Below are 27,693 nucleotides of genomic sequence, written 5' to 3'. Positions count from 1 at the left end.
GGAACCATTTGGTTATCTTAAGAACTTTAAAAGGCATTTAACAAATTGTTATTTTTTGTTTAGTTTTGTTTTTGAGATAGGGTCTCACTGTGTAGCTATAGCTGGTCTGGAACTCCTATGTAAATTAGGCTGATCTTGAACTCACAGAAAACTACCTGCTTCTGCCTCCCGAGTGCTGGGATTAAAGGCCTGTGCCACCATGCCTGGCTAAGAAATGAATTTAACTGATTCTAAATTTTATCTATATTTTTTCTTTAACCAAATGTCTGTCACACATGACATTAGCCATAACCATAAGGACAGACACTTTGCTAGGTAATTTATAGAGTTCTGGTATAGCTTAGTGGAGAGATGGCATATGCAAGTCATTCTTCAGTAGTGACAAAGTAACTCTTATTACAGAAATAGTTGAAGTTGCATTAAAGATTTGCATGTACTGGATCTACCCGATGTTCCTTTCAAGATAAATTAATATGTAGATTATATTCTTAAGCCTAACTGACCTAAGCCAAGAGGTTACTGCTTGTACACAACTTGAGTACTTCTCTGGCCTCAGTGTATCCAAAATTCCAAAACTTTTAAAACAGTTGTCCCCGATGTGGGGAGACAGTTGGGGAGGTTCAGCAATGCGACAGGGTAGTTACATGGTACTGCTGTGCCTACCTCCATCTAAGACTGTTTGCCTCGAAGGACCAATGTTTACCCACAGCAACAGCTGCCTCGAGGCTGCAGACGTAATACCCAGTCGTCCAAGTAGACAGGCGGAAGCGGGAGGAGTTACGCTTGGGGCGGAGCTAGCACCAGGAAGGAAGTAGGAGGATTTACACGCAGCTCTGCCCATCTGCCCCTGCGCACACCAGGAGCCGTGCGGAAAAACCGCCTGCGCTCCAGGGAGTGCGCAGACGCAGAGCCACTTCTGGGCGGAACCAGACACTCTGTAACCTCAGCTGCCCAAACATCCTGCCGGAGACGGAGGCGGTGGTCACGGAGGTGCGCATGCGCTGGCCGCCTTTGCCGACACAGGGTAGCAGTGACGGGCACGGGGGCAGGGTCGGAGTAGAGCGGGCGCAGGATGGACGAGGACGTGCTGACCACTCTGAAGATCCTCATCATCGGCGAGAGTGGGGTGGGCAAGTCCAGGTGAGGCGGTGTGCGGCGGGCCCTCGGCCTCTGGGCTGCGGGCTGCCCTCCCGGAACGGTCGCCGCGGCCCTGCTGGCTCCGCCCTGGCCGGGCGCGCCCAGTGCAGGCCTCGCAGCAGGGTTTCTCATTATTGGGCGTCTGGGCTCGGGCCTGAGGCAGCTGAGGCGACCGGAGCCCAGCCAGCCTGTCTACCCCTAGAATCCAGCCGTCCTGTCCACCCCTAGAATCCAGCTGTCCTTTCAGACCTAGTGTCCAGCCAGTTATCACCCCTGGAGTTGAGATCAATAGTAACTTTATCACTTTGTGATTTCCATAGAACTGTCCTTCAAATACTTAATGTTCTACATAGAAACTTTGATGACGTCTTCGGTCGCATTCCTGGCCTGTTTTAGCGCAGCCTATTGTTGCATCTTTTTATTTATTTATTTTGATTAGTTCATAGTGAAAGAACTCTTTTGGTAACTGCTTGAAAATGACTTTTAAAGCACAGGGTACCTGATCAGTGGACTACCTTTAACTTGCTTTGCCACGTCATATAGAAATGAAAGAAAAAAACACTGTATTATCTTTTACGCATTGACTCTATCTTTGGGGAGGATTAAATTGGCAGTGGAGTTGTGTATTAGGTCAGAGGTGGACCTAGGTGGGTGTTGCCAGAGGTTATGCTTTCATCCAGGTCTGAACAAAGTTCTTGAGGTGAAGTCATCTTTGCCCTCTGATTATGAATAAATGTTATTTGAGCTTCTCTTGATCTTTAAATAGTATTTATGTCCTAGAGAGCTTTCTTATTTGGCTTTACCTTGTGAGATCTTTCAAATAACTTTAAGCACTTCATAACTCTTTAGGTACTTAAAGTATGTGCAGTCTTACTAAATAAACCCAAATCTTTCTGTATTTTTAAAAGTTTGACAATCTGTTTTTATGATTTGTTCCTTTTTAATGTATACTTCTAGTGTCCTGTCATGGCACACTCCTGTATACCAAGGAACAAATTAAAGGAACTTTCTATAAAAATAGTGTTCAATAACGAATGAATTCATTATGATTACTTTTTGCACATTCTTGATTGTTAAAACCTTTATGTACTGTGATTTTACTAAGAATCATGCATCTTCATGTTTTTTCTTTTTTCCATTTTTACTTGTGAAAGAGTTCACATCGAGTTTGTTTTGTTGCTTTCTGTCTGTTTTGAAGTACAGTGTGATAGAGGCAGGCCTGGAAACTTTTATGTAAGGTAGCTGGCTTCACATTAGGAGTCCTCCTCCCTCAGCCTCCAGAACACCACGATTACAGGCGTGTATCACCATGCCTGCTTAGAGCTTGGTTTTGAAATCAAGAATAACAGGTTGCCATCTCAACCCAGAATGTGATTGGCTGAGACAGTGTATTAAGTGGGTGAAATTGAGGTATGTTAGGGTTTTCTAGAAGGCCAACCAGGTACAGTTGACTCCATGACTGGAATTCCCTTGTATTGTTGTTTTTATTTTATTTAGTTTCTAGAGACAGGTTTTGTTATGTAGTCTGACTGACCTGGCACTTTCTATGTATGTAAGCAACAGTTGTCGGGCATTGACAGGCCTCCTGCCTCAGTGTCTCAAGTGTTAGGAAATTAGATAAGCATGTTACACCAGGCCTGGTTCTGATTACTCTTTTAAAGTGTGTTGAGTGGATTTCTCTTCTATTTGCACCCCTAGACAATCTTATAAGGGCCAATGTACTTAAAGCTTTTCTTTTTTACTTTCTAATGATGAATTATGAATTGCTCACTGAAAAATTTTAACAGTTTGCCCATTTAAAACAATATTGGCCCAAGCATGGTAGAACATGCTTTTAATCCCAGCATTTGAGAAGCAGAGGCAGGCAGGTCTCTGGGTTTAAGGCCACTTTTCTCCCTTGTCTACAGGAAGAGTTGCAGGACAGCCAGGGCTACACAGAGAAACCCTGTCTCTAAAAACCACAGCACAGCAACAGCAGCAAGCATTGAGTTTAGGGAAGTCAGGTGTCTGTCTGAGATATACTGTGGGAAACAGAAAAGAGTCCTGATGACTTATCCTTGTGTATATGATAAGAACATATGGCTCCAATGGCCTTTGTCTTTTAAGGCAAGTTAGTAGACAAGTATTTGTTACATAGTTCTTGAAGGGTCATTCTAAATAACAGGTGTTTCTGTTTCTTTACTGGGCTAGATCAGGCGAGGTAGCAGTTGTTGAAGAATTACTGTACAGCAGAGGCTAGCCTTAATCTGAACAAGTGGAATTTTGTAAGTTGGTTGTAGGCTGTTAGAAAGTGACGGGGAGGCATGAGCTAAGGATTGTGAAAGAAGTGTGCTCTGTTTGGAGCCTTGTGTATAATAACTGAACAGTGTAGCACTCCGTAGGAGAACCTGGCTAGAATAGAACCTCAAACACTGTTAAATGTATAGTTCAAGGGTATGAGTGTGTGGCTCAGCTTAGCGAGGTACAAATGTAGCAAAGTGTATCAGGTCTGGAAGGAAATATAGAAACCTATTGTGTAAATTGCTATCCATTCTACAGTCCTTTCCCCCATTCTCTAAGTGGATTTTATTTTTACAGTAAGAAATATAGATGAGCCGGGCAGTGGTGGCGCATGCCTTTAATCCCAGCACTTGGGAGGCAGAAGCAGGTGGATTTCTGAGTTCGAGGGCAGCCTAGTCTACAGAGTGAGTTCCAGGACAGCTTGGGCTATAAGAGAAACCCTGTCTTGAAAAACAAAACAAAAAAAAGAAAGAAAGAAAGAAAGAAAGAAAGAAAGAAAGAAAGAAAGAAAGAAAGAAAGATGAACTATAATCACTATTTTTTATTGATTTTAAATATTTATTTTTATTTATGTGTTTGTGAGTGCACAACCCCTCAGAGGCCAGAAGAGGGTGTGTGTTCCTCTGGATCTGGAGTTACAGGAGGGTAGTGAACTTCTGGCTGTGGGTGCTGGGAATGAAATGGGTGCTCTGTAAGAACACCAAGTTCTCTGTACCACCCAGCCATTTCTTCAGTCTTCCTGTTTCCACTTTTATTCTTTAACGTGTTGGATAGTTACTCTTGGCCCAGGCTGACCTGGAACTCACCGTGTGACCCAGGCTGGCTCAAACTTGGAGTAATTGTTTTGTTTTGGTTTTGCTTCAGCCTTCCAAGTTCTGACATTTCAGGCATTACTCTCTTCCCCCTCCAGAAAAAGTCTGCCTTTCCCACACTTTATTTTAAATTTAATACTGTCTACGTGCTATATTCTTCCTAAATGCAAAATATTTTCCTCTTTTAACTTTGAAAAAGAATGTTTTGTGTAGATATGCTGTATAAAAGAACAGTGAATTCTTAATTATGGGGGTTATGAATTCCTTCATAACCTCTGTTTCATAGAGAAATAGATGTGCCTGTACACATGGCTACATACAGTTTAGAATACATTTAGGGCTGTTGATATATCTCTGGCTATACTTAGGGTTTGTATTAAATAAAGTGTTTTGCTTCATATGGCACCAATTCCCTGTCTTTGCTGACAAAGTTCCTTTAGTGAAAAGATCTGTTATAAGGACTAGTGAGTGCACAAGAGACATCTCTGGCTCAGGGTCTGGCATAGTGTTGCTAAATTCAGTTAAAATTCTCAGTACCGTCCTGATCACCTGCATGCTTTATAGTATGGCAACTATTATACAAGGTAACAACAGCCTACTTGTGTGTTTGTGATGGGGGTTAAGAGGGAGAATTCTGTATGTATCCCTGGGTATCCTAGAACTCCATTTTGTAGATCAGACTGGCCTGCAGATACCTGCCTGCCTCTGTCTCCAGAGTGCTGGCTAACCTTCATTTTCTGTGATGACTCAAGTATAAAGGTATGTCTTTTGTATTCTTAAATTCTAGGTAGCTGTGTGCTTTGGGATAAGATATTTTGTACAAGTATCTTTTCAGAGTCAAAAGTTTGCTAATTATTTTTAATGTTTTTCTTTTGTTGACACAGGGTTTCTCTGTGTACCCTGTACTGCCCTGGAATTAGCACTGTAGACCAGGCTGCCTTCAAACTCAGAGATTCACCTTTCTCTAACTTCAAGTGCTAAGATTAGAAGTATACACCACCATGCCCTCCAAAAACATTTTAATTGTAAATATTTTTTAACATATTTTGTTCATGTTTTTTTTCTCTCCTGTCTTTTCCCATATCATTCCCACCTAACTCAGTGCCTTCTTTCTTTAGAAAGAAAACAAGCCAGTAAACATATCAGAGTTTAAAAAAAAAAAGCACAAGAAACATGTACACAACTACACACCCACTATAAAAACACAAAATCAGAACCTCTATAAGTAAAAGAACAGTGAAATAAAAAAATAAATAAAAGCTATCTAGTGGAGAAAATCTCCCAAAATGCCACTGAGAACATTTTTATTGGCTATCTACTTCCAGGCGTGGGACCTAGCTTTTAGTGTAGTTCATATACTTAGTGTCACTTAGCTTATATTCAAAGTAAATAAAAATAGAATGTTCTGTCCAACTGATAGGCAGGAGTCACTGGATTTTGACCATTCTTTATTTCATTGACTGTATTGTGTCAGTTTTGTAGGAAACAAAAGAGCAGAACTGGGAAAAAGAGAGTTAATTTTTGACTATAATTGATAGTGCTGGGTTTGGAGACTACCAGGAAGCTGTTGTGTTCTGTAGGTACCTCTCTGGCAGCAGTAATCACAGCCCATTGAGGTGTTTGTCGGGGCTCTCACTGAGACTGCAGCTGCTGGAATGGTGCACGTCAGGAAGCGGTGTACAAGAGACAGTTAGCTTTGTAAATGTGGGGTTTACTGAAAGCTTACAGTTTATTTCTGAAGAGCCTCTAATTAGGGACACTAGTGCTTGCTAGTGAGTAAAGCGGTACTGGAACCTGCAGAGCCATAGCGGTGTTCCACATCTGATGGGATGGTTCTACTGTCAGCCCCTTATCCTTTCTCTGTTACCCTGTTTACCCTGTTTCCGAGCTCAGTCCTTCTCCCACACTGGAATTGCCAGTTATCTGTTGATTCCCTACATTTTGGTTGAGGCTAATAACTTTTCAAACATAATGCAGGTTCCCTAACAGCCCTGTGCAGTCGCAGTTGCCTGTCTGGGCCTTACCTGCCCAGCTGTCGTCATTCTCCCTCTGTTTGATGCACACCTTGATGTCTTATTCCTTGTTACAGTTTGCTGTATCCTTTTTGTTTTTATTTAATGTGAAGTAGGGAACATTTTTGATTCCAAGAGACTATTATTGCCCTGCCAGCAATATGGGCATAAGATGTCACAGTGTCATTTTTTTGAGAAGAGCACACCAATACAGATTTGAACAAAAAGTAAACTGTTGGCTCTTCAGGGACTGTATAGGAAGCATAGGGCATATGCTTGTTAGTGGATTACTTTAGTCCTGGGAGTCTTGGGAAGTTGTAGTTCAGTTACTGCCTTTTCAGTACACTAGTTCCCTCTTCAACCTACAGCAGCTCTACTGTCTATATCTAAGTAATCATATGTGATAAGGTAAAAAAATCATAGCATATATATCAAATGATTAGAAATAAAGTTAAGCTCCTAAACTGCTTTTGATTTTCTTTTAGCCTGCTCCTGAGGTTCACAGATGACACCTTTGATCCAGAACTTGCAGCAACAATAGGTGAGCTAAGTTTAAAAGTCTTGTAGAAATGCCACACATGTTTATGCCTGTGGGCTCTGTTTATCTTTACCTTGCCCCCTCTTCTCAGCACCTTGTACTTTCTGTAGAGATCTTATCTGCAATACTTAGCTTTGGTACCAATAAAGCCTTGTCTCTTGTCACTTCATTAGCACTACTGATATGATGGTTTGCACACACAGTTCATTCCAATACAGTGATGCACAGTATAAACTTAGTCTTTGTTACGATGGACCTAGCAGAAGAATCTGCTAATTTCATACATGTAGTGTGTACTAACTTATATACTTGATAACAGTTATTAGTTATTAGGAGCAGTGATACTCAAATAGATTGGCATCGATAACAGTTATTAGTTATTAGGAGCAGTGATACTCAAATAGATTGGGGTCTGTTCAGTGTGAGTATATAGAAGTCTGGAGGCATGAAGTTGACAGAGGCCGTTTTTCTCTATCGCCTCCACCTTAGTCGTTTCGTTAGGACTTTTCTCTGAACCTGAAGCTCTCTCATCTGGCTAGATGGATTAATCAGCAAGTCCTAATAGCCCTTGGTTTCTTTCTTCCTAAAGCTGAGATAACAGTCACAAGCCACTGTGTCTTTAGCTGGGTGCTAGAGATGTGGACTCAGGTCTTCATGCTTACACAGCAATTGTGTTACATCACTTCCCCAGAGCCCCAGAGCATTTTAGGAATAAAATTTAGAGTGCCTGAAAGTAACTTGTCATCTAGACTATTAAAGAATCTTAATGCTATTGTTAGTGAAAGTAGGAAGTTCCTTTAAACTGGCTTTGTTTTAATTTATTGTAAGATAATTTCAGGTTTAGAGGGGAAGTAGAGAGTTCTATATATCTTACATTCTCTAAATGTTAATATTTATCACTTTTGCTTTATTCTTTGTGTATGAGCACGTGCACATGTGTACATGTGTGTGCTTGTGAAGGTGAGAGTACAATCTTCATTCTTCAGGCACTTGGTTTTTTGAGACATGGTCTCCCTTTAGCCGTGAACTTGCCAAAATACATAGGCTGGCTGTCCAGCAAGCACCTTGATCTTAGGGTTTCTGTGCCTGTTATAAACTCCATGACCAAAAGCAGCTTGTGGAGAAAAGGGGGTTATTTTGCTTACCCTTCTACATCAGGCCATGATCCAGGAAAGGTGGGGCAAGAATCCAAACAGAGTAGGAACTTGGAATCAGGAGCTGGTTCAGAGGCCATGGAGGACTGCTGCTTGCTGTCTTCCTTCCCATACAGAAGTTCAGCCTGCTTTCTTATACACCCCAGTCTCACCTACCTACCCTGAGATGGTACTGCTCACAGTGAGCTGGTCCCTCCCACATCAAACTTTAATCAAGAAAACACCCACAGGCCAGTCTGGCAGAGGCATTTTCTCAGTTGAGGTTCCCACTTCCCAAACAACTTGTGTCAAGTTGACATAAAACTAGCCAGCACAACATCCAAGTGCTAGGATGACAGATGTGTGCTACAATGCCTGGCTCTCCTTATCTGGGTCTTAGGGATGGAACCTGGGTCCTTATTATGTTTGCAGAGCAAGATCTTTACTGACTTAGCCATCTCCCTCTAACCTGCTTTATCATTCTTACCCTACACTGCACACAGGATTCCTTTTAAATAAATTGCTTAAGAACATGCTGCAGACTTGTCTTTAATATCTAAGCATTTTAATGTATATTTCTTAAATGAAGGAGGGTAAAATTTTGTCCATTGACAGATTTCTTCAGCTGCCTGTCAATACCCTATTTAGCAAAAGGAACGTTAGGCCTACATTCTGATTGGAGACAAACAAATTTCATCATGTCCAATCTTAACTCCTCAGTCCCCTGCTTTTAGGAAGATTCTCACACTAGCTCAGTTTGCCTAGGATCTTACCCTATAGCCCAGAGTGGCTTCAAATTAGTGGCAATCCTCCTGCCTCAGCTTGTGGGATTTTAAGTTTGACCCACCTTAACAGTTCACTGTTAAATGCTACTAGAAAGCAGTCTGAGCTAGACATGGGATGCCAGCCAGTAAGCAGCACCCTCCCTGGCTTCTGCAACAGGTCCTGCCTCCCTCTAGGTCCTGCCCTTCCTGAGTTCCTGCCTTCGCTGCTTTTGATGATGACTTGTGAGTGAGGTGAATACCTTCCTCCCCAGTTTGCTTTTGGTCATTGTGTTTTCTCACAGCAATAGTATCCCAAACTAAGACACACTGTGACACTTGTAAATTCTAGGAGAATTTTTGTTTTTTATTCTTGTTCATTTAGATTTTTACATTCTCCTTTTACAATCTGTGATCTTTATTGATCTTACTTTTCTGGCTAAAAATATGTAGTTGTGTACATACACTGAGCAGAAGTGGTAAGGGTTGATGGCCGTCGTTCATAACTGACAAAAAGGGAGAACATTCCTAACTTAAGTGTGATGTTAATTGTATGTTTTGTAGATTCCCTTTAGCAGGTGAAGAGATGGTTTTCTGTCACAAGCTATGAACAGGGTACCTTAGAAATGCATGTTTTTCTGTGTAGCTGATCTTCAGTTTAACATACTAAAGTGTACAGTGCTTTATTCCCAATTTTAAGATGAGCCAGGTGGTTGTCATCTGTGTGTTTTTTAGGATTTCCATTTGAGTTTGTGAAAGACATTGGTCACAGTTTTCTTTAACTCAGATCTTCTGGTTCTGGTGTCAGTGCAGTTGGGACTTAGAGAAGGATTAAAGAAGGAAGGAAGAATCCACTTCAGTTTCCTCTAAGAGTTTGTTCCTAATCAATTTAGTTGAACTCACATGGGCCTCAGAGATTTCGTTTTCCTGGGTAGACTTCACTGCAGTCAGTTTTCTTAGTAGGAACAGGAGCTCTCTGAGTAAGCATTTACTTAGCTGTTCTGTGGTTGTGGAGGTCAGTGTTCATATTTATGCTGTGATGAAACTTGCAGAACATGAGCCATACCATTTTAACCCTTTTACACATGTATTTCACTTACATTCACTGTTATAACACTATGAATTTTCAGAACGTTTAAATAACAAAATCTTCCCTGCAGCTTTGGTGACCTTTGTTCTAGTTTCAGTCTCTGTGAAGTTTGCCTGTTCTGGGTGCCTCGAGCAAGTGGGATTGTGCAGCATTTGTCTAAATATATCTGGCTTATTGTACTTAGTGACTGTTTTCAAGGCTAGTCCATGTTGGGGCACATTTCTTTGTCATGTTGTGGCAGTTGCTTTCTTAAGTTCAAATATTGTTTCATTAACTCTATGTGCATCATATTCTGTTGATCCACTGCTGAGGACGTGAGTTGCTTTAAGGTTTTGGCAATTGTCTTTTTCTGTGACTGTGCTGCCGCTATCACTACTTAGGTCTATACTTAGGTGTGGTCCTGCTGCCTTTATCCATATGGTAGCTGTTCTTTTAATATTGGCAGAATGCTGCTGTTTCCACAACAGCTGTTACAGCCCTTGTTTCTCTGTAGCTTTGTCTATACTTACTACTTTTCATTTTTAAAAATTATCATGGGAATAGGTGAGAAGTTTAAGTTCATTGTAATTTGTAATAAGGATGCCCCTAATGGGCAGGGGAAGTTGAGCATATTTAATATGCGTATTGGCCATTTATGTTCTTTGTAGCAATGTCTGTTGAAATCTTGTGATGATTTTTGAGTTAGGTATTTTTATCGATTTAGTTTAGAGTTCTTAGACATGTGTTGGATTTGTATCGTTTACTAGAAACATGGTTTGCAAATGTTTTCCTCACTGAGAGGGTTGTCTTTTACATCTTAGCAATATCCATTGATGCCATTCCTTTATAGAACTAGTCTTAATAGTTCTGTGTGTTCTTCAGGGGTTTCTGTAGATATTGTAGTGCTGTTCACAATTGTATTTAACAAACATTTGGGTAGATTATGTATCCAAATCTTCAATTTGGATACCTTTTTTTTTTTTTGGTATTCTAAGCGGCTCTTGCAATAACTTTTTGCTACTTTGTATAATGGAAGTGGAAAAAGTTGGTGATCCTGTATTTTTGTCTTTGGAGAAAAGCAGTCTTTTATTGTTGAGTATGCTGGTAGCTGTGAATTTGCTGTTTTGGTTTGGGGCTTAAGAATGTCCTTGGAATCATGTGGTTAAGACATGATTCAGCTGATGAGCTTTTGGGAGGTATTTAGATTATAAGGAGTGTGACCGTTTACTATGTACTAATACACTATATACAAATGGATTTACCCTTTGATCATGTTAGTCGGAGATGATGGAGACTTGCAAAGGTAGGGAAGCAGGCCACTGGGTATAGCTTGCTTGGCTCCTTTTCCTGTCTCGGTCCCTTGGCTTTCTGATTGCTTGAGCTGAAGAACTCATTGTACCACACGGCCCCTGGCATGTTGTTCTGCCTCTGCAGTGGCCGACATCTATGGGGCTAAGTAACCACTGACCCTCCAGAACTGTGAGCCAAATGAAATGTTGGTTCACTTTAAGCTGTGTTCTCAGGTATGTTATCACAACGACTGAAACTGACTACACGCAGACCTTTATCATTTTGAAAAACTTTCCTAGTTTGTTGAATATTTTTTTGTCATGAAAGTGTATTGTCTTTTGTTCAGTGCCTTTTCTGCGTCAATTAAACTGATCAAGTGGTTTTCCCCTTCATGTTACTAATGCAATATTATTTATATTCAGCCATGCTTGCATTCTGTAAGTAAACTTGATTGATTTCTGATTGAGTCCCTACTAGTTTTTGCATTTGCTAAGATTTTCTATTTCTTTGAGTCCATTTTAGTCAAATTATGTCTAGGAATTTGCTCATTTATCTAGATTATTGAATTTGTCCAGTTTTTATTTAATCATCTTTCCTTCTGTAAAATTAGCAGCCAAAGTTGAGCATCACTGATCCAAAAATGTGAACCATGAAGGGCTGGGGAATCTGCAGCTGAGCCCCACTGCGATGTTACTCTGCAGACAGCCCCCCACCCAGAAACCTCGGATCACAAGCAAGTCTGTCCCAAGCAGTTCAGATAAGCATTGCCCAACCTGAAATACTCACAACTTTTGGGCTGTTTTTGTTTTTTGTTTTTTCTGATTTGAGTGTTCTCTTTGTTAGCCTGGTTTATAGGCTTGTTCATCTTTTCTTTAAGATCCAGAACAGTTTTATTAGAGTATAACACCCTCCCCCACCAGGGTACGCAACCTGTGGAGCTCAGCTGTCTCTTGGAGGAAGGTAGTTAGAGAGGACTGCCTTGTGAATTAAACAGATGTGAAGGCCAGTCACATGGTGGCTGGCAGCCACATGCCAGGAGGGACACTTTAGAGAAAGAGTAAGGTACCCCAAGTCTTAGGGAAGGCCAAGTTTGTTTGGGAAAGTATGCTTAAAGGAGATACGAAGAAGAAAAGGAGAAGTTCCGCCTTACTAGTAAGTTAGAACATTGGGCATTACAGAGCTGCTATAACCCTGAAATCACCGGTGTACTGGAGACAGGTATTCTGGGAGGGAGAAGCACATTTTATTAAAGGAGTAATTACTCTGGTTCCCTTTTAGCATGGCTTAAGGTTAGTCTGCCTTCCTAAGAGTAGTCCCTTGGTCAGATAACTGACACCCAGCTAAAATGTTAGTTCTCTGCCCAGGCCAGAGATTCCATTGTCTTGACCATACAGGTTTTCCCTAAATGGGCTTTTATTGCCAATCTAACTTCTCTCAGCAGTCATCAGTTACCTATAGTTAGTTCTCTAGGCATGGGATCACATGAAAATTTCTACTTTCCAAGTTGACTTGTCCATTAATACTGCCGTTGTTCCAGTTGTATTTATGAAGCCATTTCTCGGAGATACTGCTTCACAGCAGTCTTCCCCGTACCCTGGCTCTTACATTTTCTCTGCTCCCTCTTCTGCCATGGTCTCTAAGTCATAAATTCAGGAGCTGTTGTGATCTGTTGATTTCTGCACTGTGTCCAGTTGTGGATTGTTGTGATAGTCTCCATTTGCTGTAAAGAGAGATTTCTTTAATCATGGGTGGTAGCTACCCTTATCTGTGGGCATAAGGATAAGATTTAGAATGTGTAAGCTGATGAAAAAAAAAGAAAGAAAGAAATAGGAGGAGGACATGGTTACTCTAAAGTATGTAGAAGAGTTTTATTGTAGGTATAGGAGAAAGCAGGCAGAGGGAGGAGACCCAGCTGAACATGGCTAGCAGACTAAACTGGACCATGAGAGGAGAGAGAGAGAGAGAAAAAATAGCTGAGTTATATAGGAACCAGGCTTGTAGGTGGGGGAGTGGAAGCACAGCACCCTGGGAAGGAAAGGTTTATGGTAGAGAGAGGGGTAAGAAATGCTGGGAGGAGCCACAGGCACCTAACAATAAGAAAGGATGCTGGCGTAGCAAAGCAGAGGTACTAAATTCTTTTCTAAAGTCTGTGACCTCTCTAGGCCTGGGAAGTTAGCAAAGTTTCCAGTAGCAAGCATGGGTGGAATCCTGTTGAGTGGTTTTATTTATTTGTGTGCCATGCTAAGTCCGTATGGCTGTGGGACGTATACTGGAGCATGGAAATACTACTCCTAGAAGGCTGATTGTCCCTCTTCCAGCAATAACCTACTACTTACAGCTCCTCAATAAGGGGCGGGGCCTGGAGAGTTCCTGCATGATTGGGTGGTAGAAATTCAATACTTTAATTTTTCTTGAACTTTTTAATCAGCACTGTCATTTCATTAATTATTGCTTGCTTTTCCCTAAGCATAGCTTGATCAATTCCTTTACTTCTCAAGCTTGAAACACCAAATGGTGTGTGTGTGTGCACGTGTGCACTACATCTTTGGATCTTTATCCTATAGGAAGGCTAGATTTGATGCATATTTTTACCTAATTTGAACACGTAATGGATTATCAGAAGACTTCTAAAGATTACAAATATACTAGTATATTAGTGACATACTTTTTTTTAACTAATTGTAAAACTTTTACTTTTTAGAAAGGATTTAGTATGCTGGTTGTGGTGGCTTACATCTTTAATCCCAGCACTTGGGAGGTAGAGGCAGGCCGATCTCTGAGTTTGAGGCCAGCTTGGTCTACAGAATGAGTTCCAGGACAGTTAGGGCTACACAGAATGTCTCTGTCTTGAAAACAACAAGAAAAACATAAAAAGAAAGCATTTAGTATGTGAAGGTGCTGCTCATCTTAGTTGGCTCTGTTCCGAATTAAATGTGACAAGTTTATAAGACACTATCTTGAGCTTGACACTATCTTGGTCACTTCACAGGACCAAGAGCCTCCCCTCTCACTGATGTCAGATAAGACCATCCTCTGCTACATATGCAGCTAGAGCCAGGGGTCCCTCCATGTGTACTCTTTGATTGATAGTTTAGTCCTTGGGAGGTCTTTTGAGAATTTCATTCATGAATATGTTGTATATACGTCTTTTCTACCTTTCCCTCTTCAACTCATTCCATGCCCCTCCCATACCTCCTCTTGAATTCACAACTTCTATATTTAAATTATCATTACCTATACACACAATCTACTGAGTTCAGTTAGAGTTACCTGTATTACATGTGTTAGGCCCAGCCACATTGCATTAGAAGCCTATTAGAAGGTCTGTCTCTGAAGTAAACCAATTCTCCTCCTCTCAGCAGTCATTGACCCTGTCTGTAGTCTTCATCTAGGGACAGGGCCTTATCATATTTTACCAACTCTGTGTTGGTATGTCAGGCAACCAACCATATTGCCGAGAGTTCATGGGTGTAGCGTCCTTGTCATGGGTAGACAAGGGTATAGGCCACACTCTGAACAAAGGTGTATGGAGTCCTTGAAAACAGCCATGACTCATAGTCAGCAAAACCACTCATTTTTGGATTAGTGCTTCAGTTGTAGCTGCTGATTTTCAGTATGCACAGCAGTCATCCTAATTGATTTTGAGTTTTCATTTTTGGAAGCACAGATGGATGTCTTGAATCCTAAATCTCTTCCCATTTATACGGTCAATCCTGAGTATTGATACCTTCGGCCTTCAGGTCTAGAATTTTCAGAATTTAGGCATTTGATAAAATATTTTATCCTTTTTTCTGGTTTTCTTTATAATGAATGTGGAAATCATATCTTACTGATGATTCACCAGAATTTTCATTTCTTCAAGGTGTTGACTTTAAGGTGAAAACGATTTCAGTGGATGGAAATAAGGCTAAACTTGCAATATGGGTAAGAGTTTTTAAAATGTTCTTTATAAACATTATTTTTATTTTATTTATGTGTATGTCTGTATGCCATGGTGTACAGGAGTCATGGAAAGTTATAAGTTGCCAGCTATGGATGTTGCGAGCCAACTCAGGTCCTGTGGAAGAGCTGTGTCTTAGTTAGGACTTTATTGCTGTGAACAGACACCATGACCAAGGTAACTTTTAGAAAGGAAAACATTTAACTGGGGCTGGATTACAGTTTCAGAGGTTTAGTTCTTTGTCATCATGGTGGAATGCTTGGAGGCACACAGGCAGAATATAGTGCTGGAGAAGAAGCTGAAAGTTCTTCATCAGGATCGGCAGGCAGCAGGGAGAGAGAGGCACAGTGGGCCTGGCTTGAGCATCTGAATCCTCAAAGCCTACCCCTAGTGACACATTTCCTCCAACAAGGCCACACCTCCTAATAGTGCCTGCCACTTGTCCTGAGCCTCTTCATTTAAATGCCATACGCTGCTTAGTGCTCTCAACACACGTGCTATCTCTCTAGTCCACTAGTATGCTTTTTGTATTTATTGAAATTTAATTTTAGTGTATTGGTGGGTATTTGTTTTGTCTTTTTGTGTGTATCAGTGTTTCTCCTACATGTATATCTGCACCATGTATGTGACTGGTGCCATGCCAGGAGGCTAGAAGGTGTCAGATCCTCTGGAACTGGAGGTACAGACAGTTGTGAGGTACAGTCTCTCCAGCTAGTACTTTGCAACAAAGCGGAAACTGATTTTGTTTACTGTTGTATAGGTGAACGGGCAGTTTGTATTAAATAGCTTTTCTTGGGAGATTAGGTAGTGCTGAAAGGATATACAGTAATGATAATTGCATCTTGTAACTGTAATTGGGTAGATGCTTTAACAATGTATAAAGCCTTGAGAATATTGCAAAATAGAACAGAGTATTACATTTTCCTGTAGTGTGCCAGGAAGGTTGCTAATTGTCAAACATGTCCCATCATAGTGTTTAAAAGAAAACTGCCCACGCAGGTGACAGTTACAGACTGAGCAGCAGGTGTTCCTGTTTGTGTTAATGTAACTCATCTTCCTGAAGTTCCTGAACCCTCCCCAGGTCTACTTGCCCCTCCTCAGAGTGTATTTAATATCAATAAGAACAGTAATGTCTAACAGAAAAATGTTGCTGTGACATCATAAAGTATTTTGAGCATTTACCAATTGTGGCTTCTGTATGAAGCTTTAGCTTTCTGTGTTCTCATTACTAGATTGTGATCTCTTTCTGACCTTGGCTGCAGGGACGTTTCACTCCTGGGGAGTGTTGTTTTTATTTTGTTCTCCAGTTACTTTCTACTTCCATGCCTCATTAAACAGCCAGTTGTATTGAAGAGGCATCGTTGCCATGGGCTTATTCATATTTTTAAAACATTGGTTTCCCTGTGACCAGAATAATAATAGTGTTCCATTCTAAAATAGGGAATCAATGGAGAAAAACTTTATCTTTAATTATTGTGGGTTTTTTGTTTGTTTGTTTGTTTGGTTGGTTGGTTGGTTGGTTTTGGTTTTTTCGAGACAGGGTTTCTCTGTGTAGCCCTGGCTGTCCTGGAACTCACTCTGTAGACCAGGCTGGCCTTGAACCCAGAAATCCGCCTGCTTCTGCCTCCCAAGTGCTGAGATTCAAGGCGTGCGCCACCACTGCCTGGCAATTATTGTGTTCTTAGTAATAAACATACTTGAAAATACTGAGACTTTTGATCTGTACTACTAAATATGCACATAAGCCATTTAGCAAAGAAAGGAGTCTGCTTTGTGTTTTTAATCACTTTGCTTTCCCCTTTGCTCTATCCATTTACATGTGAACATATTTCTGTATCAGTAAATAGAGTACAGCACTTTGGTCACCTAATGCTCCATTGTGTGCTATATTTTGGTTTCATTAGTCTTTAGTCAGAGGTATTTGACTTGATACCAGTTGTTCACAAATATAACTGTTGTTTCCTTAAGCATCCCAGTCTCTGAGTCTGTATGTGCTTGTCTAGTTACATTGGAGCTGTAAGACTAGAAGCAGAAAGGGTGATTATAGACAAGGGAGACCTAGCACTGAGTCTTCACTCCCACTGATCGTGTGAGCGCATCTACTCTTCCCACATCTTAATTTGTGTTAAACACTGCCATCTCTTGTCATTTGTGTCTCTCTAATAGCCTTTTTACATGTATTTCTATTTGAGTATTTTCTGATATTGATCATATTTGCAAGTAAATTACTTCTATTCATAGTCCATTTTATATACCTATGATTTAAAATTTTTACAGAAAGACTTATAGTTTTTGTAAACATAATCTGACACATAAAGAGTGATAGATACTTTCATGCAGGTTCTGTATCTTCATAATAGAAGTAGTCACAGCAGATAGATAAATTCTCAAGTTTTCTAGGCATAATAAAGAGATTTTATGACTTGTGTATTTTTGATGATTAAACATCAAATACTGAAACATCTGTCTGTTTACTTTGCTCTGAATTCTTACTGTAATAAAAAACTATTCTACCTGAAAAAATAAAATCTTTCCATAATAAAAATGTTATTCTTTGCTTGTTACGTTTTTCTGCTCTTTCATTTATCTTTAAAATATTGCTTAAGGACAATACGTGCTTATGTTATTATGCATGTACATAGATAGCCCTAGCTTTCTTGAGGACGATATGTGCTTATGTTATTAAGCATGTGCAGAGATAGCCCTAGCTTTCTACCCTGAAGGGCTCCAATTTGTCCCACCACTCAGAGCTTGATGAAGATAAGGTGATGTGGGAGGGAGAGAGACTTACGGACTTCTCTCACCATAGCAAAGCGCTTCAGGGCTTGTTTGTTTTCCTTATAGCATCTGAGTATCAGATTTGGTAGAGAGGGGCTTCCAGACAGTATACAAAATGTCTGAGTATATAGTTTACCTAATTATACTGAAGTTGGTCTATACACAGTGTGATGAATGAGCTCCTCTCCTTGTTAGCTGAGTAGCCCTGTCCCCACTGCTTCCAAGATGCACACTCACCGATACCACACAGCTTCGCTTAGACGCTCTGAATCCTGTTATTTAGCCTTTCTAGGGCTTTCTCAGCCCTTGGGTTTAACCCAGATCTATCTGAAGTCATCTCTAATGTCCTTGCCTTGCCCTATTAGACAATAAAACCATACTATACAAAGGACTGGCCTCGTTCATCTGAGCAAAGATGTCAGTACACTTAATACATCTCATTCTGAAACAAATGCAAGCAAAAGTCTAAAGTCTGTTAAACTTACACAGTTTATTATAATTTAGTACACAGTTATTATAAATCTAGTCTAATGCTATGGTGCAAGATTTTGGATTTTACTTCCAAAGTTATCACACCAAAACGTTTGTATAAGTGAATTTAAAATGCCAGAATTTTAACATCTAGTCCTTGTTAAATTACCACAAACAAATTTTCAAAATTACATTCTGTGTGTGTGTGTGTGTGTGTGTGTGTGTGTGTGTGTGTGTGTGTGTGTGTATCTGAATGAATGAGGGCACACAGCATGTTTGTAGATCAGGAATAGCATCTGTTTTCTGCTACCATGGGGTTCCGGGATTAACCCCAGGCAGCTTTTACCAGCTGAACCATCTCACCCAAAGGCAGTTTTTGAAGTTGTTCTCAAGAGATCATACTAGATTGCCCTGTGCTAAGTCTAGAAATTAAATTATTTAAAATTTTTGGTTCACAACTGATCTTTTTGAAATGTTTTCAATTGTGAAACAGTTTTGCTATCAGCAGCTTTTTTTCCCTGTTCCTTCTCTTTCAAAACAAAGATTAAAAACAAAAGTAAAGAAAAAAAAACAAAACAAAAAACTGGAATATTTAAATGTTTCCTATGATGGAATTCTGAGAATTCCAGTATTGTGGGTACTGAATGCTGCTGATTATTTCTTTGTATGTAAGTAAATTGCTTGAAATTGTTTCTCACAATAACTTGTCTTTTTGTAACATAATTTTTATGTGTTTACCTGCATGTATTTTTGTGTACCTAGTGCATTTTTGATGCTCCCCCCACCCCCGCCATAAAAGAACGTTAGATCCCACTGGAACTGGAGTTAACAGACTATTGTGATTGACTACATGAGAGCTAGCAACCGAACCCTGGTCTTCTTCAAGAGCACCAAGTGCTCTTAACTTCTGAGCCATCTCTCTAGCTTGTATTTTAATTTTTGGAATCGAATTGTCTTAAATAGATGCAGATTTAAGTCTGTGACTACTTGATAATATATATTTTCATGGCTTTTGATGAAATTAATTTCATGTGTATTAAAAGTCTTAAGTCCAACATGACAAAACCCCTTTATTTAGCTGCATTCTGTATAGGGGATTGAAACCAGTGGGATTCTCTTGTGGTGGCAGAATTAGACACTTCAGTTGTGTCATGGATCCCAGTTGACTTCTTTTACAAACTTGAGCCTTGTTTACTTACTATAGTTTTGTTGTGATTATTCAAAGTCACCACTGTCATTATCAGTTAATCTGCATTAGATGATAAGGCTGCTTGGTGAAACTTCAGTTTTATATAATTGCTTTTTAAAACTTAAGCGTGTATGCAAATTGAGTGATTTTCGAGAAACTTTGAAGCCTCAGGAATTCAAAGAGAAAAATTCGGTTTCCACTACAATTTTCTGTTCAGAAAGTTTACCTGTGTTATGTCTTCATCTAACCAAATATAGCAGAGCTAGGGGTAGTGTCCTTGCTGCTATGAATCTGGGAGCAAGGATGGTACATTTTTATTTGAAAGAATGGCCTATGTTCAAAGCTCTTTATCTGGAAGTGATTTTCCTCTTAAGTGTCTCTTGTGAGACTGAATTTCCTTAAATACTCTGTTGTCTTAAATACTCTGTTGTCTTTTTCCATATTACTGGCACCACTAGTTGGTGTTTCAAAATTCCTCTCCGGTATTACAAATATCTTAAGAGGTTATGAACATTTTATGTCTGCAGGACTTTGTGCTTGCTCTATAGCAAAACTTACTTTTGCACAAGATCCTAGCAGCTAAGATGAGATTTGATGTGCATTTCCACTGATATCCAGGTCACCATACATCAGTGGGCCAGACAGAGATACCTGAATGAATGGACCTGGCTCTTTAAAAACTTGAGTAGACCTTTCATAATAATGGCAGTCTGCCAGATGCTGCCCTGTAAGGGCCAAGATACCTTGAAACATCATTGACGGGTTCTGGAAAGAAGACCAGAAAGGACCCAGGCCTGGAAGAAGATGAAATTAATCTCATCCCTGCCCCCACCTTCTGACTTTTTTCTCTCCTTTCCCTTCCTCCTTTCTTCTTTTTTCCCTCCTTCTCCATTGCCCCCTCTGTATTGTTTTATATATTTTAACCAAGAGAAAATACAACATTCTTTTTAAAAGCATAACTTTAAAATCCTGTTGTTCAAGTAAAATATTCTAGTATCACTCTTTAAATCAGTGATTCTCAGCTTCACTTTTTCATTGTAATAACCTAGGAAGATTTTTTTTTTCCTGTTTCTAACCTAGATTGATACAGTCAGAACCTTTAGGGATTAGACATAAATTTTCCAGGTAATTTGATTGCATAGCTAAAGTTAAGAATCATGACTTTGAAAGAAATATATTATCATGTATGATAAAAATTGTGAGACTGGAACGGCAGGAAACCTTCTTTTGTGTTCTTCTAAGAGAAAGCCTAATATTAATTCATTTTTACTTATGTTACATGAATAAGCATACATTTAAGTTTTGAGTGTTTTTAATGTGGTTTTGACTTGCTTAAATATGTTCAGTAGCATTGAAAGTATGCTATTTACACTTTGTCTTACTTAGCAATAATTGATTGTCATTTCCAGGATACAGCTGGTCAAGAGAGGTTCAGAACATTAACTCCAAGCTATTATAGAGGTGCACAGGGAGTTATATTAGGTAAGTATTTTACTTTAATATACTGTTTAAAATATTATCCATTGGAGTTTCTGATGTTGGAGAATCAGCATTTTCATTTTCTTTAGGGCTACTTTTTTATGTTTGTGTGTACTTTTAAGTGATAGAAACTTTATTTAATATTATCGAACTAAACATTTTTTCAACTCTTTGTGTGGGAATTTTTAAAAAAGAAGACTATTACCTTTGGTTTAAAAAAAATGAGAATATAAATTGAAAATGAACCCAATCTGTCCTAGAATATTATCAAAACTAGTCTTCATTTATCAGTAAATTAACACTTGCCTCAGTCTATAAAGAGAGTATTTGTTACGAAGTAGAATCTGGTTTTAATCAAAAAGTAGCACTAAACACCATTAAGGATTCATATTCAGTCAAAATTGGAAACCAGAGAATTTGGTTTTCAGATAATCTGCTAAGAAGTTCACAGACATCCTCCACTTGGCTGTGCTGATTTTAAGGGTAGCAAACAGTTTGAAGTGGAGGCTCTTTAGGATGCAAGATGACACAAGACAAAAGTGAAAATGGAGGAAGCCACGCTGGATCCCTTTCACTCAGGTTCTGTTGGAGTCAGTGCTTCTCTTACTCTGAGGAGACACCCGGACCAAAAGCAAGCTGGGGAGGGGAGGATTTATCTGGCTCACACTTCTGCATCATAGACTATCATTGGAGAAAGTCAGGACAGGAACTCAAAGAGGGCAGGAACCTGGAGGCAGGAGCTAATGCAGAGACCATGGAGGGGTGCTGCTTACTGGCTTGCTTCCTGTGGCTTGCTCTGCCTGGATCATCAGGCCAGGTTTGGCACAGTGGTCTGGACCCTCCCATATTAATCATTATATAAGAAAATGCCCTACAGGCTTGCCTTCAGCCTGATCTTATGGAGGCATTTTCTTCATTGAGGTTCCCTCCTTTCAGATAATTCTAGCTTGTGTCACAGTGACATAAAACTAGGAAGCACAATACCTACACCTACTTTTTTTAAGTTGCAAATTATGATCCTTGTTATAAAAAAATAAGAGGTTAACAGATGTTTAAAGTCTTCCTCCATATTTTGATATCTTATTAAGACTTAGATTAAGATATTTTGTGCTTGGGATAGACCTCACCTTATCAAGCTGCAGTTTTGTTGTAACTGTCAGTTGCCAACAGGTTGTAATTTTCTTTCTGTCACTGTGTGTGTTAATGATTTAAGTTTGTTTTAAGTACTTACTAGTAAGCAGTGAAGGATGAATATAAAACACTTGTTTATGCGCTAATGTTAGTCACTATTAAAAGTAAGTCATTGCTCTTATTTTGTGTGACTTTTAAATTAGTGGTTTTGCTTTTATTTCAGTCTATGATGTCACAAGAAGAGACACCTTTGTTAAACTGGATAATTGGTTAAATGAATTGGAAACATACTGTACAAGAAATGACATAGTAAACATGCTAGTTGGAAATAAAATTGATAAGGTAAGAAAGCAGACACTTGGCATTTGGGTAGCTCTTCTGTGGGAGGGGGGGAGGAGGAGGACTTAATTGATTTGAACCTAGCACTTCTGCGTGTTTAATCACGTGTTCTACCATAGAGCTATATCCCAGCCCATTTTAGTTTTGTCTTGTTAACTTGCCCAGGCTGGTCTCAGATTAAAATCCTCTTGGCCTTATAAACAGTTTGGAGCACAGTCGTGCATACCACCCATGCAGGTGGCAGCCTTTAAAATACACTGCTTTTGTCTTGTAGGAAAACCGTGAAGTTGATAGAAATGAAGGGTTGAAATTTGCACGCAAGCATTCTATGTTGTTCATAGGTAAGTATGTAAGTGAACATTTCCAGTCTTAAGGAATAATTTTTAAATAATTATTTCATTGAATTATTTCCTTAAGGAACCATAAAATATATGAGTTCATTGTTGTCTTTTGATACAAAATTTAACAGTAGAATGAGATTCCTTTTCTCTTGTGTCTACTAGTACACAGGGCATCAGCACTATCTGGAAATTTCATACTAATAGAAATGCTTCACCCCAGGTCCCACCCCAGTTTTTGAATTGGAACTTACACTTTACTGGTATCTTTATATAGTTTCTATGCATTAAAGATTTGAGGCCCAAGATTGGCAACCTTGGACCATTCCCCCCATATATTAAGTACAGACATGCTTATTAATATACTTACTACACTTGGCTGCTTTTGTGCTTCGTGAATGTTTGGTAGTTCTCTTCAAGCCATATGGCTCACAAAGCCCAAAATCCTTACTCTCTGGCCTTTTGCAGAAGTTTGTCACCCTTTGTAGAGGAGCAGCTTGACTGAACCTGAATCACCTGTGAACTTTTTTCTCTGCTGTCACAGGACCAAATGCTTCTTAAACATAAGTTGAGGCTGGAGGACAGCTCAGCAGTAAAGTGTGCTTACACTCCTGCAGGAGACTTACGTTGGACTCCCAGCACCTGTGTAGGCGATTCATAGATCCAGGGAGATCCTTTGGCTCTGCAGGCACCAGTACAAGTGAACACACACACACACACACACACACAGAGAGAGAGAGAGAGAGAGAGAGAGAGAGAGAGAGAGAGAGAGTCTTGTTTAAAACAACTACCCACATGGATTCTGATGTGGCAGCAAATTTAGGAGTTACTGACCTAGTGATGTCTGTGTTATTCAGACTGTAGGACCTTGCAGGCGGACTTGAAAACTTGTGACAGAGCAAACTGTAGTAAGTGGGTGGAACGCCACTGTTCTGAAGGGAGTTGGATGCCACCTTACTGTTGTTTGCTGCATGTCCCCTATCTCCATGAATTATCTTTGCACTTTTCCTGAGCACGGAGGATGGACACTGAACAGACACACTAATGCTCTGCCCTCCTGGAGCTTGCTTTCTCATATAGAAAGCAGGTTTAATAAGTAACCTGTGCCGCGTAGAAATGAAAGGTGACAAGAAGAGCAGACACAGAGACCACTCAGGGAAAGCTTTTGACTTAGTATGTTGCTGTGCAGAAACGTCAGTGTGACGCCTAGACGTGGAGACAATAGCACGTATTCCCAGAGGTTGGGTAATGTAGTGTATTTTAAAGGAAGGAAGCATGTAAAGCATGCTCTGTGAAGTGAAAGAAAGAAGCTAGTTCTTTCTTTGTGACCCAGAGGAATGAAGCTGGTGCTATCACTCCCAGTGGGCCGTGGGAAGCTGACGTCTTTGGGATGTATTCTGAGTGTCAAAACCGACAGGATACCTGGAAAACTTGGATGAGGATGCCAGGGAAAAAGAAAAGTTAAAGACACCTCCAGGTTTTTAGTTTGGTCAAGTAGTAGGTAGCTTATACTCCTATTATTTTTGTGGTCAACTGAGGTAAAGTAGAGTGGTGTGGGGAAGTGGGAATCGAGAATTTTACTCAGACACAGGATGAGACAGTATTCACATATCCAGTAGTTGTTTAGGTGGCATTTAAAATGCCGTGATTGGCATGGTTGTTCCAAGAATGTGGATCCAAAAAGGCTGAAGATTGACCTCTAGGATACTCCAGTCAGGGCCAGCAGAAAGGCCCTTAGTGACATGCCATTGAGACAGGAGAATTACTAGGAATATTGACTATTCTGGGAGTCACAGGAACAACAGGGATTTGATTAGTAATACCAGATGCCCGAGAAATCAAGTGAGGTTAGTGTATTCAACTTGACCAGAGGAGCCAGTGCTGATGATTGCTAAAGGAATTCCCTTAATGGAGTCATGGAAACAAAAGCCAGGTTAGATGGTTCCTGCCCCTGCACACAGCACAGCACACCTTCTCACAGTTTCAGTCACCATGGCCAGTCTTGCTCTGCAAGCATGAAGAACAAGATTTTACTACAATATATTGTTATTATTGTTTAATTTTATTATTGGTTATTGTTGATAATTTATTATCACTGTGCCTAATTTAAAAGTTAGTTTATCATAAGTATGTACATGTAGGTACATTCAGGTCCAAGTAGGTGTGTCCTGCTACATGTGCCCCTTACATGGGATTGGGTGCTGCCAGCTGAGGAAAGATTGTCAGGTGAGACAGGGAAAGCAGCATATAAAGCAGTGTATGCAACAACACTCTGGAATGAATTCCAAAGAGAATAGAGACACGGGGGGGAGGGGCAGCAGGCTCCATGAAAGGTACATGGGCTCTAGGACAAGTCTGGCTTGGTAATAAGATGGGAAATCTGAGCAGACACTTAGATGTAATGACATTACAAAAGAGAATCTGTGAGCCTTCAGGAAATGAGGAGTGGGCTCCTGGGAGCTGGAGAAGGGCTGGTTTGGGCAGCAGCATGGGCAGCTCACCTTTCCACCGAGTAATAGGACAAGCAGGAAGCTTACAAACTTTAATAGTGGAATGATCAGAGAGTCCTTGCCAAATTGGTTCTGGATCCTTACTCCCAAACATCTTCCTTCACACTAGATCAAGGGCCAAAGGTTTAGCTTCGTGTTAGAGTGCACATGCTCATCCCTATGCTCAGTCTTCAGTACTAAAGAACAGAAAGACACTGGAACATCCGCTGCCTTAGAGTAGTAAAGAAGGAAGGCAAGTAGTCTCCTTAGACAGTGAGAAAGACAGATCAGATAAGCACTGGGCCTAGAGGGGTAAGAGCACAGACACGGGCCAGTGTGCTTGATTAGTGCCATTTTATCCATGTGAATAACTAGTTATACATTCAGACAAGTCAAGTTCATCCATCGTTTATGTTGGAGCCTTAGTTTCCTTATTTTAAAGTAGGAATGCTATCTGTGTTGGGGGCTCATTTGAAGAATTAACTGAAAACCTAAGAAAAATACTCAAGACACAGTAGAGTCTTACAAGTTGTTATTGCCTTATAACCCTTAAGGCTAAGCTGACAAACTAGTGGGCAGAGTTGAAGTAGCTCTGTGTGGGGACTGGAAGAAATTTACTAATTTGTAATTACTAAAATGTACAAAAATTTCTGATTTGATTGTCAGTATCTTGTAGGTTTCTCTTTATGCCATAACCATTGTCTAGAAACATGTGAGGCTGTGTGCAATAAGAAACATGCTGTGGTTCTTCTTGACTTTTAGAGGCAAGTGCAAAAACCTGTGACGGTGTTCAGTGTGCCTTTGAGGAGCTTGTGGAAAAGATCATCCAGACACCCGGACTGTGGGAAAGTGAGAACCAGACCAAAGGTGTCAAGCTGTCACACAGGGAAGAGGGCCATGGAGGAGGAGCCTGCAGTGGTTACTGTTCTGTGCTATAAACTCTGGGAATTTCATCTCTTGCATATTTGATCAGATAGTGGCATCTTTCTGTATATAAACTCTTAACTGCTCGTAGGGACCTTGCAGTTTGCACATCATTGTTTTTATCATGGCAGTGAGTATTTGCAGGAAACCCCTCATTGGCTTTCCCAGGTGAAAGGTATGGTGAGCATGAACAGTTTGCAGTCTATAGGGGGTTTTTCGGGATTTTTTGTTTTTGTTTTGTTGTTGTTGTTGCTGTTTGTTTTGGGTGTTTTTTTATGTAACATAAAATAGATGTACCTTTATGAGTACATTTGATTTTATGATTTACATTTATCATGTCATTTTTAAAAAACATCTGTCTAGTATGTGTTGCTGAAAGTCTGCTTTTATTCTCCCTTTTGCTTAATTACTGAATTACTTGGTATGTAGAACTAGAACCATGGGGAGGTTTCCCTTGAGGAATAACAAAGCATGATTCACAGCTTTTCTAGGATGTTTTAGAGTCTTAGTACTAAGTAAAATTCTCAGTTCAGAATATAGCCCAGGCCAATTTATAATTAAATCTTTATTTGTTCTTGATGATGCTTCCAAAATAGTATTGCTATGTTAAAGAAGTTTGGTATTTTAATTTACTCCAGTGATTAGCTCAGTTACCCGGCATTAACTCTGTGTTGCACACACTGGGTTCCTAATCTTGGTGCGATGTTTTGGTTACATGGCATCTGGCAGGCTTTCCGCCATTTGGGTTTCAGAAGAGCATGAACAGTATATTATAGCTTCTTTAGTACTTCCACTTTTAAAACCAGCACGTTTTTTCACAAGTGTTGGTAGTGTTTGTCCAGGTGCCTCAGTTGTAACTTGTGTAATGACTGTATCTTATGGCTTCCATAAATGGCTAGTTGCTATTCAAATCATATTTTTGTGATTTGAAGATGGGGAAGGAAAACACTAAATAACAATTTGAGAAAGGTGTATTGTTTCAAATTCTGACTGGTGGGGAGATGCTATTGCAGCAAGATTATTGATACGTTATTGTAAAAATAGCCACTAGTTTATTACCAACCTGTACAGGTTAATAAACCTTTTCCACAATACTCAGTTTTCTAACTCCTCGTTATGGTACATTGTATGTTTTCTCACTCATACATTATTTAATTTCTTTGACTTCTGCTATTTATGCTCCATAAGTAAAATAGACTGGTCACTGTATTGATCCTTATTAAGATTCTGATATTGATTTTTACAGTTTATTATCTATGTACAATGGTAAATGATAAACATTTTGTGTACCTTTGCAATATGTGTGTTAGTGGGTTAACTTCAGATTGGTTTCTTTCTGAACAGGGTGTTTTCATATGGAAACCTCACATTACATCATTTATACTTGGTAGTCTACATGTGATTAGAGCTTTTATACATTCTGTATATTTTTATTAAATGTAAGACTTTTGCTTCTATAATGTTAGAGGAAGGTAGCTCACACATGCATTTACAATTTAGTCACATTACATTAAATTTTAGATTTATGTATATTTTGTGTCTTGCTTGTCTTAATAAGACTTCTGCTTGTTCTTGCTCTATGA

The 27,693-nt window shown here is 39.8% G+C and overlaps 1 protein-coding gene across 1 annotated transcript; it reads left to right on the top strand.

Moving 5' to 3' along the window:
* Positions 1-985: 985 nt before the first annotated feature.
* Rab18 (RAB18, member RAS oncogene family) lies at positions 986-27,693 on the top strand. Its single transcript, XM_028763786.1, has 7 exons — positions 986-1,140; positions 6,727-6,782; positions 14,895-14,956; positions 20,820-20,892; positions 22,244-22,362; positions 22,634-22,700; positions 25,949-27,693. Exons 1-7 carry the CDS (start codon positions 1,073-1,075, stop codon positions 26,122-26,124), a joined length of 621 nt encoding a protein of 206 aa, XP_028619619.1. The 5' UTR covers positions 986-1,072; the 3' UTR covers positions 26,125-27,693.

Source organism: Grammomys surdaster, unplaced genomic scaffold (assembly GCF_004785775.1).
Source record: "Grammomys surdaster isolate TR1022 unplaced genomic scaffold, NIH_TR_1.0 140, whole genome shotgun sequence".
NCBI lineage: Eukaryota > Metazoa > Chordata > Mammalia > Rodentia > Muridae > Grammomys > Grammomys surdaster.
The sequence above is the reverse complement of the archived record's forward strand: the minus strand, read 5'-3'. Positions and strand labels throughout refer to the sequence as shown.

Excerpts from the sequence above, each read along its gene's own strand:
- Rab18 (XM_028763786.1), top strand. The coding sequence starts at position 1,073 with ATGGACGAGGACGTGCTGACCACTCTGAAGATCCTCATCATCGGCGAG. Across the intron at positions 6,783-14,894 it reads AGAACTTGCAGCAACAATAG|GTGTTGACTTTAAGGTGAAA; the intron begins GTGAGCTAAGTT and ends CATTTCTTCAAG. Across the intron at positions 22,701-25,948 it reads GCATTCTATGTTGTTCATAG|AGGCAAGTGCAAAAACCTGT; the intron begins GTAAGTATGTAA and ends CTTGACTTTTAG.